This window comes from Sphaeramia orbicularis, chromosome 18, assembly GCF_902148855.1.
Source record: "Sphaeramia orbicularis chromosome 18, fSphaOr1.1, whole genome shotgun sequence".
Classification (NCBI taxonomy): domain Eukaryota; kingdom Metazoa; phylum Chordata; class Actinopteri; order Kurtiformes; family Apogonidae; genus Sphaeramia; species Sphaeramia orbicularis.
Window position 1 is genome coordinate 36,434,280 of NC_043974.1, and position 12,292 is coordinate 36,446,571.

General features: G+C 35.6%; 2 protein-coding genes across 2 annotated transcripts in view; both read left to right on the forward strand.

Annotated features, from left to right (window-relative positions):
- Positions 1 to 12,292, forward strand: part of LOC115438346 (uncharacterized) — a 96,757-nt gene that overhangs the window by 69,516 nt on the left and 14,949 nt on the right. The window lies entirely within an intron of this gene.
- Positions 2,770 to 9,243, forward strand: LOC115438806 (ladderlectin-like). The gene is made up of 6 exons (XM_030162648.1): positions 2,770 to 2,954; positions 5,081 to 5,423; positions 7,439 to 7,530; positions 7,617 to 7,751; positions 7,921 to 8,026; positions 8,864 to 9,243. Exons 2-6 carry the CDS (start codon positions 5,123 to 5,125, stop codon positions 8,935 to 8,937), a joined length of 708 nt encoding a protein of 235 aa, XP_030018508.1. The 5' UTR covers positions 2,770 to 2,954; positions 5,081 to 5,122; the 3' UTR covers positions 8,938 to 9,243.

A 12,292-nucleotide genomic window follows, 5' to 3' on the forward strand; every position in this document is an offset into this window, starting at 1 on the left:
AAGATGCTTTTAACCACAGAAATAAACATCCTCTTAGCCAAGTTGGGCTTCATTTCTCTTCCCGCTCAAGTGATAATCCAGTTTAACTTCCCTCTAAACTAATATAATAAATAATCATAATATAGTAATGTTCAAACAGTTGGTTAAATGTGTCCTTAAAGATAAAAACATTTAAGCATTTTAGTGAGTTTTGACATAAATTTGAATCCTGTTTTTCATGTTGATCCTTTAGTTTTTTTTTTGTTTTCATTTGGGTTTTCAGATTTTGCCATGACTGCCCTTCTGGTGCAGGGGAGTCAAACTCATTTTAGTTCAGGGGCCACATACTGGACAAAATCATCTCAAGTAGGTCAGACCAGCAAAATAATAGCATATTAACTTATATAAATAATGACAATGCCAAATATTTCTCTTTATTTAAGTGCAAAAAGTGAAATTACAGTTTGGAAATCATTATATTTACAAACTGTCCTTCACAAAAAATGTGAATAAGCTGAAATTTCTGAGGAAAAATAAGTGAATTTTAACAGTACGACTCAGTTTGTCATTTACACATGTGCATTACAACTTACAGTTGTGGAAAAAATTATTAGATCACCCTTGTTTTCTTCAATTTCTTGTTCATTTTAATGCCTGTTACAACTAAAGGTACATTTGTTCGGACAAATAAAACAATAACAACAAAAATAGCTCAGAAGGGTTTAATTTATCCATTTTCCATGTTTTCTTGATAATAACCAAAATCACTTCAGTTCTTACATCAATATCTATGGCATTGTACTGACAAAAACAGTGCTTTTAGGCATTCCATGTTTTCTTTTCTGTCTGTTTTAGTCACATGATACACACAGGAGTTAGGACTGGATTGCATAACCATTGTTTTTGATGACTTTGGATGGTCTAATAATTTTTTCCGTGACTATACAGATCACAGTGGATCTACAAAAACACAACACATTTAGTAACAGACACCTGGAAGTGAAAAATAAAGCATTTAACTATATGATCAAAACAACTTGTCAAGGCTCAGTGACATCCTTGACTGTCAATGTCTTAAGAAATTTTGGATTTTGCAAATTTTTAAATTACATTATGAAAATGTTTATATCTACAAAGTTTCCTTAAAAATCTGAATAACATGAGCAAGTTGAAATTTCTGAAGAAAATTAAGTGCAACTTTAACAATATTCTGCCTCAGTTTATCATTTACACACGTGCATTACAACTTACATTACATACAAAACATTTAGTAACAGGCAGAATATTGCTAAAATTGCACTTATTTTTCCAAAGAAATGTCAAGTTATTCATATTTGTTCAGATTATTCAGATTTTATGCTAAAGGGTAGTTTGTAAATGTAAACACTTTTGTGTAATTTTATTTATTTTACACAAAAACAAAGAAAATTTGTAGGTTTCATTATTTATAGGATATTATGATTATGATTATGATTATTTCACTGATCTGACCCACTTGAGATCGAATGGGTGTGTATGTGGAACCTGAACTTAAATGATTTTAACTTCCTCGATTGTTCACTTTTTTGGTCACTTTTTATTTATTTGCACATCACAAACAGCAGAAGGAAAAAAAAAAACAATTTTCATGCAAGTAACACCATTGTTCAGGAGAGGATAGAAGCCAAAAAAGACTTATGTAAATACCTCCCCGGAAATAAAGAATTAAAAATACAATATAACTGAAATAATTATCTAAAGTAAAAACAGTACAAATACAAATCAAATGATATAAAGCCTTACATTTTTTCATAAATTAGAGTCCTTTTCAGATGCTTTTTAAATAATGATAATGAAGATGTTGATTGAAGTTCAGGTCGTAGATTATTCCAAACATGTGGTCCACGATATTTTAGAGAATACTGACTAACAGAAGTTCGGCAGTACGGAAGATAAAATTTCCTAGAGTATCATGTAGGATAATCAGGATGCATTTGTAAATAAGAGTCTGTTCTTAATTGCGCGCCTGGGTAAATAAAGGTTAAATAAAATAAAATAAATTGTAAATAACAGAAAACAACGTAAAAAGTTCTGGAAAAATTAAGGAAGGACATGAGTTTAGTGAACATATTTGTAAAGTTTGAATTTTTTGAAAAGAGGAGCAGATAAGTCGAGTCTCTTCGAAAAGCTGATCATTCTTAAAAATTTAATCAGTTAATATCGTCAGTGTAATTTTTGCATTTCACAAATTCATCCCACGGGCCGGATTGGACCCTTTGGCGGGCCGGTTTTGGCCCACGGGCCGTATGTTTGACACCTGTGGATTAGTGGATCAACAGGTATTAAACACTTTACATCAGTACATAGTTTTGGATGTTTGGGTCTTTATGGGTTAAAATGCAAGAAAAATCATTATTTAATCATTTCGTTATAAGGTCCTGTGAATTTTTTTATCGTAACCCCAAAAAAAAACAAAAACAAGCTGGTTTTTCGGTAAAACTGATGATCTTGTTCTTTAGATGATTCCGAGATAAGCTTGATGTAACCCAGACTATCCCAGTGTGACCTTACGAAATAAGTGTCTGTAACCCAGATTTAGACAATAAAAGGTTGTAAACTAAGAAAAAGAAACAACATTCACACAGTGTGAGACTCGGTTTGACCCTATGAGCTGTGAAATCAAAGGCAGATTTAACAGACGTAACCCAAACCTGAACTTGAGTGCAGACAGTTCTGTAAAAAATAAACAAAGACCTTCTACACAAAGCCCTGTCTGCTGATATACTCCTAATAATAACGACAAAAAAGAAAAGAGGTAAAGCAATATCCATGTCTGCATGTCTGCCTTCTTATAAAACATAAAAAAACATTGTTGGCGTGACATTTGATCTCAGGGCGGAGGTTAATGCGGGAAATAGTGATGAGAAAGCGAGCGAGTGGAAATAAAAGACAGAATGAGCAGAGCGTGAGGTTAATCTAACTCTAACCCGAAACAGGTGAGTTAATTTATATGAATTAGTACGATTTAGTCCCATTATTACTGCCAGATTTGAAGGTTTTGTATGGAAGTACATTTTTACCAGAATTATGGTAGATTTTAGCTCAAAGACATTATTATTATTTTATTTTATTCTTTATTTATTTGTGTTGTGGTTGTATCTTATTAGTGTTTTTATATTGCTTTATTATTGACTATTAGAGATTTATTTATGGAAGTACATTTGTGCTAGAATTATTGGTAGATTTCAGCACAAAGACATTACATTGGTACATAAATCACATTTTAGTGTTATTTAGTGAGTTGAGTGTTTTATTTTATTTAAGTATTTTATTATTTATTCGTGTGGTTTCTTATTGTTTTTATATTGTTTTATATACATTTTTTTGCGCTTAGATTTTATAGGAAAGCAATTTGGTCACTTTAAATATTGTAAAGGGCTCTACATATAATAATAACTGGTTGATTATTGTCACATGTAAGTTATTCATATTTATTTTTCTGTATATTAGTGTTTTTTTTTGTTTTGTTTTGTTTTTTTAAAGCATAATTCAGATAACTGCATATGCACATATATTTTTTTACTCTGTTCACACCATCACAGTAATTTAAAACTGGCAAAAAAAAAGAATTATTTATTTATGGTAGATTTAATGAGATGATGTTTGATGAAAACAGCTATCAAAGCAGGATTATATTGAATAGATTTCCATCCAATGCATCCAAATTTTAACTGAATTTTTAGGAATTGTGAAAAGGGAAATAATGGGAATTTTGCAAATTTATACATTTTTCCAATCATTACAGTTGGTTTTCCATCGTTGTCGTCATGGTTTAAGAGGTTTGTGCCCTGAACACACTGAACTGAACTGAACTGAACCGGTAATCTGGATCAGCTTCTCATTTACATTTACATTAGCTTTTTTTTTTCTACATTTCCTGACTGTGCATCTGCTTCTGCTTTTTTTTTTTTTTTTGGATGCTGTGTTCATAATGAATTCTACTTTGCAGGGCAAGTGACTGGAAATCAAACTGAACAGCAGAATATAAAAAGGTACAAAATTTATAGAAATCTTACAGAATTCACTTTCACAACCCTCAAACCAAAGAAACTCACCAGAAATCCAACAAATATTTGATTTAATTTAATTTTAACCCATAAAGACCCAGCACTATTTTTATGTCAGTTCCCAACATTTTCTCTCTTTCTAACCTTTCTTAAGTGATTTATCACCTTTTATTTATAAAATTATCCTCTGTATTTTGTATTTTATCAGTATAAATCAGATATTTTCCTGTATTTAATTCACTGATCATGTAGATGTTCATAAAAGCTCAGATTAAAGTTGGAAGTTATTATATCAGAAACAGAGAAAACTGCAGAAAAAGTGACTTTTTCAGTAAAATATAACATAAAACAAGTGCCTCCATCCACTGTCATTGATCCAAGCGATCAATGACGGAATCAAGTAATGAATTCTTTTGGTGATCTTTCATGCAAAAGCAGTTGCACCTCTACAAATACAAAGATCCAATGTATTGCTTTGTTAAATCTTCATATGAACCCATAAAGACCCAGTGCTACTTTTGTGTCGGTTCCCATATTAATTTTAGTCTTTATTTAACCTTTCTTAATTGAATTATCACCATTTATTACAGTTTATTATCCTTTATATTTTGCATTTTTTCCAATCAAAATTAGATACTTTACATTATTTAATTTGCTGATCATGTAAATGTCCATAAAAGCTCAGATTAAACTGGAGGTTTATCAAAAACAGAGAAAACTAAGGAAAAGTGACTTTTTCAGTCAAATCTATCATTAACTGAACATAAACCATGTGTGTCCATCCACTGCCATTGATCCAACTACTTGGGTTTTACTGGTGAATCAATGTTGTAGAAGATGACGGTGTTTCCTTGTTCACTACGGAGCCTCAGAACGTCCAAATGGGTCATATCTGATGACCATGAAAAGACGACAAACTGCCTTTTACACCAATTATTTACATGTATTGATAAGATTAGTGGATCACCAGGTATTAAACAGCTTAGATCAGTAGATGGTTTTGGTCAGTGATGGATGTTTGAGTCTTTATGGGTTAATTTATTTTTGTTTTTCAGTGCTCATCCCTCTTCATCCTCCTCCTCATCATCATCATTGCCATGGAAACATTCACTGTACCCTTCATATTCTGCTCCGTCCTGACCCTGGTCGGCGGTGGCCCGGTTGCCCCTGTCGACCCAGTCAACGTCACTTTCCCAAGGGTTGCAGGACTCTGTCACTACATCAGAGACCAAGCCAACCACGATATCGGTGAATTCATCCCTAAATGCGACATATATGGGAACTTTCAGCCACAGCAATGTTGGGCGGCAACCGGGTCCTGCTGGTGCGTCAACATCCTGACCGGACAGGAAGTTCCCCACACCAGGACGCCACCGGGAACCACACCTGTCAACTGTGGTGAGTAAGATGAGGGATCCCGATTTGAATCAGGGAATCCATGCGTGGACCACCGCTGATGCCTATCGCTGACTTACATTGGTATCACTTCTGTGCGTCCATCACAGAATTTTTGCAATTATGATGTGGAGCAGCTAGTCCCGTTCCAAAGGCGGCTATGTACATTTAAACAGGTTTTTTTTTTGGTTAAATATAATCTAGGAAATAGTTTTTTGGACTGATTGAGCACTATTTTATTCAATTATAATCAGTAATTAGACTGATTATTGGAAAGATTGCTATAAAAATCCTACATACTGTACCTTTAAATAACTGTTTTGTATTCTACACCTTCAGAATGTCCCCAAAGGCTTCATGAGTTGTAATACTGTTTATACAGGGTGTATCAAAAAAACTATACATTTTGAAAAATTACCCCCAAGTTCCGCATTTGATAATTTTTGGAATTTTCTTTTATGGACGTCCGTAGGTAGGGGATTGGTGGATATTTGTCCAAATTTACAGACCCAGGTTTTCATGCATGAGTGAGCAGGGGCAAATTGCACAATCCAAGTTAAAACTGGTTTGCGTGAAGTAGCGGTGGAATTTAAATCCAATCAAAGGTCATGGGAGGGGACAATGGGCATCCATCTTGTTTTCCACAAAATTGCCAGGTTACAGCATTAACACTTTGGCCACCATGTCAATTTCATTTCTTTACCCATGGCAGCTGTTCCTGCCTTTCAAAGTTCATTCAATTTGTTTAGCCCTGAAAATGTCACTGAAGACAGGCCAAGTTAGGGTTAGGGAATATCCACCAATCCCCTACCTACTGACGTCCATAAAAGAAAATTCCAAAAATTATCAAATGCGGAACTGGGGGTAATTTTTCAAAATGTATAACGGCTAAAATTTGCTTAGAGGTCTTATTCATGTCTTTGTGCATAAGAAATCAATCTTTTTGTTGGTAAATGCAAGTTTTGCAAATTTACAGGATTTCAGTTCTGTTGCAACATGTTGATGGTCATATGAACTATGTTTTCAGGTCAAAAATGTCCAATTTCATCACAATTAATGCTATATTTTCATGTCACAAATGCCCAAGTTATATTTTTACTGAATTTACCTGAAAAACAAATATTCTATTCTTTTAGATTCCCTAGTTTTTCTTACAAGATTCTATCCTACATATCACATGTTTTATTTTTACAGGTTCAATATGGAGTATGGTGCTGATCCATCCTGCTTATGTTACGCCAATACATACATTAAGAATGTCACACGTCACTTTTTAAATCAACAGTTTTCTAATAATAAGCATTTTTATAAAGAAATAATTCTATATTGTTATTTACTCTTTAGTATGATGATAAACTATATAATAAATAATTATGATACTAGTTTTTGCACATGGATCATTTCTGGAAACGGTGACATGGCTGCCGAGCATCAGTATGATGGGATCTGTAACAACCATGTCACATCCGTCCACTGCCACATTTTGTGTTTTTGGATCAGCTGTTATTGTTTTACATCCACAATACTAACATTTATGAATAAGAGGAGAATTAGCAATAGTAAGTATATAAGTTTATTCCTAATAAAGTACTGGTACTGACCAGATCATCATGGGCAATGTCACGTCCGTCCACCAGCAAAAGTTTTCACATACACGTGCTATTCCAAATCCAATATTTCTGAAAATAGAGCTTCCACTGTCAAATAATATCAGTAGTCTGTGCACAAATGGATTAGCATTATTTCAACACAGTTCTATGCATTTCTTACAAGTTTTTTTTTTTTTGACAAAAATGGCCACTCATTTTGACCCCCTAAGTAAATTTTAGCCGATATATGTATATATATTTTTTGATACACCCTGTATATGTAATGTACATTCCAGTTGTCTGACACTAGCCTCTGGTGTTTGTAGTTGTAACCGTAGGGGAGGATGAGGCAGGGGGTCTTTATGGTCATGTGACCTCTAGATGTTGCTAAGTATCACACACTGAAGTATTCCACATGTTTTAATGCAGGCGGTGAATTCTACTGCCCTGACGGCTGGTCCTACTTCAGAGGACAGTGTTTAATCTTCATCGATCACGCGGTAAAGTGGGTGGAAGCCGAGGTGAGACTTTTTTTACGCCAGTGGTTGATCTACTTATACATCATCTGTGGTGGCGGTGCAGATATTTCTGTTTGTTGTCCCAACAGACCCACTGTCTGTTCGAAGGCGCCAACCTGGCATCGGTTCACAGTTATGAACAGAACCACTTCATCCAGGCTTTAATCAGAGGAGAAGGATTCATCTTCACCCAAACCTGGATCGGAGGACACAACGTTATTAATGTAGGTCCTCTTTAATTTCCATTTTAAGTAGAAATATTTTTAAAAAAAAACATAATTTCTTATATATCTTGAGAATGCTGGTCATGTACTGTTATACTTATGATGAGTTTGAATTATTTACTAAAGCATTTGTACATATTAAAAATGTTTGTTCTTTTGTTTCTCCAAGCACCATGTTTGGCTGTGGAGCGACGGATCCAAATTCAATTATGAAAACTGGAATAAACATGATGACCAGGAACAGAAAAATAGCTGTCTGATGATGAATTATGGATGTAATGTAAACCACACACATGCTCAAACAAACACTGCACAGCTGGAGGAACATCAGCTGTTTTAGTAACATTAGGAAAAAGTAACTTCAGCTGTTTGGGAGAGTAGAAGGGAGAAAGGGAGGGAGGGAGTTAGGAAGGGAGGGAGGAAATGAGGAAAGAAAGAAGTTAGGAAGGGAGGGAGGGAGGAAATGAGGAAGGGAGGGAGGAAAGAAAGGAGGATGGGAGGGAGGAAATGAGGAAGGAAAGAAGTTAGGAAGGGAGGGAGGGAGGAAATGAGGAAGGGAGGGAGGAAAGAAAGGAGGATGGGAGGGAGGAAATGAGGAAGGAAAGAAGTTAGGAAGGGAGGGAGGAAATGAGGAATAGTATCAGACAGCTTACAGCATATTTGTTACATTCATTTTTATTTCTCAGTATATATTTAATACAGACAAGACAGAAGGAAGGTAGAAAAAAAGGAAGGGATAGTAACAGCTACCTAGTTTATTGTATGTTGATGACATTTTTTTTTTTTTTTCATGAATTTATTTAATTGTGAGGATATAAAGATTAGGGAAGATTAAAGAAAGGAGGAAATAACTACAGTGACTGCCATCTTTTCTGTACATTCCTGACATGTGTTTATTTGTCCTGTATGTATGTATATATGTATTTATTTATTTTCAAGTGAAGAGGGAAAAACAGATTAAAGGAGGAAGGTATGGAGGGAGAAAAGAAAGATTAAAACAAGAAAGAGAACAGGATGCTCATTTCTACCTATATTTTATTAGAAATTCCTTCCACGTCCTTCAGTACAGATGCACATATCCATCATATTTTCCTGTGTTTTCCTCTTTACAGATGAATACAAGTGGTTTCCTTATCCCTGCAATGAGACTCTGCCTTTTGTTTGCGTCAAGACGACATCAACCTGACGATCAAATCACAACACATCGGACAAGTTTGTACCCTAAGTCTGGATGACGTTCCCTGGACAGTATCGGTTTACCTCTGTGTTTTGTGTAACATTATACACACACACTGTAAACTAGTGTCTATGTCAGATATGCATCAACCCATTCTCTGTCTAAATGACCTCCTTTGGAATTATAATCCTCTATGTAACGTAATACTGACAAATATATTAAATATCCACCTGTGTACAAATACTCCGTAAACTCTGTATGTGTACTATCCACATAAAGTTCTGCCCTGAAATTATAATTCTTGAGTTTTTTCATATAAAAATGTGTTGACACAAAACACTGTTAAAAAAAACATTAAAAAATGACATCCATCACATGGCACAAACCTCAAAGTAAAAACAATAACTAACATTTCTGCTTAGTCCTACAAAATAAACGTTACACAACATAGTTAAATCTCTTCATATAATAAATATAATGATGCTTATTATTATTATTATTATAGACCATGTGCGCTACTTACAACTGTTAGACTTTCCGAACTGTTGGACTTGTATCTCCTATATTTACTTGACCCAACACACTTCAGTTTATTGTGTTTTGTTACCAATGTATTAACCCATAAAGACCCAAACATCCACCAGTGACCAAAATCATCTACTGATCTAAACTGTTTAATACCTGTTGATCCATTAATCTTATCAATACATGTAAATAATTGGTGTAAAATGGGTTTTTTTGTATTTTTATGGTCATCAGATATGACCCATTTGGACGTTCAGAAGCTCCGTAGTTACCGTGGAAACATCGTCATATTCTACAATATTTATTCACCAGTAAAACCCACGTATTTTGATAAATGACAGTAAATGGTGACAATTGGTTCATGTTCAGTTAATGAAGTCATCTTTTCTTCAGTTTTCTCTGTTTTTGATATAATAACCCTGAAGGTTTAATCTGAGCTTTTATGAACATCTACATGTTCGGTGAATTAAATGTAGGAAAACATCTGATTTTCACTGAAAAATGTGAATTACAGAACATGATATTAGAATAAAAGGAGAGAAATCACTTAAGGTTAAAAAATGGAGAAAAATTGATTTGGGAACTGAAACAAAAGTAGCACTGAGTCTTTATGGGTTAATTCTGATGACTGATCAAATTAAAGCAGAGTTGAAAACATCCCATTGTTGCCTTTTGAATTTGTCTTTGAATTGAGATCTTTAATGTTAGTCTATTTACAGCTAAATACTTAAAAACCGGTCTATGTCTGTTGTACAGTGGTTTCAATGTGATGTGGACACTTAAAGGCTAAGTATTTGTAGTTTCTGTGTAAAGCCCAGTGGCTCATGGTGGTAGGAGTGTTTTCTGATCATACAGGGACCAGTGTTCAGGACTTGAAATGACATGTACACAAAAATATTAATGAGTTTTTTCATGTGTGGACAAATAGTTTTTCAAGAAAATTCCAAGGTGATTTAAGCATATATGTTTGAACACTTGTGCACCTGAAGTGTTCGTAGTAGTACCATCTGAAATCCAGAGTTAAAGCCTTGAAAAAGTCCTAGTGTACACAGAAAACACTGACAAACAGAGCAGTTTACCTCGAAATTCATTCACATCAGAAAGGGTATGACTGGTTTTGTTGGTTGTTTTATCGTTGGATTTAATTAGTCTGATTAAGATTTTTTGGGGAGAATTCAATGAAAATTTCAGAAACTTGAGGAAAAAAAGAGCTGTTAACTCTAAATTCTCTCATGTGGGAAAGTCATTTTGAAAATAGAAGAAACATGGATGGACTTTATTGACAGGAAACCTTTGGCTGTGACACAGATTTAAATATATGCAGGAATCCACAGGTTCTAGAAGCAGTAGAGTTGATAAAATGGGGAGCTGAGCTAAACTTACTGGTGTAACACGCAGATTAGAAAAAATAGAATGTCCTTCATTTTGTTTTGTATTGAAATCCAAAGTAACATAAGAATGCATTCATAGTTCCCTTATATATTTGTTTAAAGGGCTTTACATCATTACTGTGTGACTTCATCACATTCACATTACTGGATAACTTCACTAAACTTACTGGTGTAACACAGATTAGGAAGAAGAAGAATAGTACTGACATCAGTGTGGACCACAGACTTTGACACAGGACTGAACATGACGGTCTGTGAATTTTACTATTCCCAGTAGCACGTGAAGGCAGCGTAAGACTTTTACACAGGACTGAACATGACGGTTTATTGCCAGTCACTGCCATCCGCAGGTGGTCTGGAGGTGAAAATTAACGGGCTGGGTCTGACCAGGGACCAGCAGAGTGGAACTGGGCCACAGTAAGAACCAGACCAACCTTGTTAGTGTGTGATCACAGCCGAACCCGGTTCTCCCTTCGTGTCCTGGTGTTTCTGTTGATCCAGGATCCAAAATACAAGAAAAACACTTGTAAGATGAAAGGAACATGTATTTCAGAACATTAGACCAACATCAGCGCTGGTCCAGACCCCTGTCCACATCCACATTCTCCCTTTGAACATCATTCCTTACATTAGTACCATTATGTTTATGTTTACGCATTTGGCAGATGCTTTTTTCCAAAGCGACTTACAGGGGAAAACCAATTAAATCACTCAATCAATCAAATTTTATTTATATAGCGCCAGATCACAAAAAGTTATCTCTTGACATTTTATATATAGAGTTGGTCAAAACCAGACTCTAAGTCAATTCTACAGAAACCCAACAGAATCCTCCTGGAGCAAACACTTGTGACTGGTGACAGTGGAAGGAAAAACTTCCCTTTAACAGCAGAAACCTCGAGCAGACCCAGACTCCTGGAGGATGGCCGTCTGCCTTGACCAGTTGGGGTTAAAGAGAGAGAGTAGAGAAGGGGAAAAAGAGAGAGCGATAGAGATAGGGACTGGGGGAGAGGGGGAGAAGGGGGGAGTAGGGGGAGACACATGGAGGCGGTTGAGGATAAGTGAGTGGTGACGATGAGGGCAGGGAAGAGGCCGGACCACCGCAGCAGGTCCAGAGATAATCGTGAAAGAATCTGTGGTTGTCCTGGGAAAAACCTTATTAGAATATTTAAAATGGAATGTTTGAAAGTGCTAGGACAGGAGGTGCTCTCGGAAGAGCTGGGTCTTCAGGAGCTTCTTGAAGATAGGCAGGGATGACTGTTCTTGTAGCACTTGGTAGAGCGTTCCACCAACGTGGAACGACCCATGAAAAGAGCCTGGATTGTCTTGTACAAGGTCTGGGGACCACCAGACTACGTTCCCCAGACGAGCGGAGTGGTCGTGGGGCGACATAAGCTTTTATTAGTGCACCTAAGTAGACAGGAGCAGACCCACGGAGAATTTTGTAG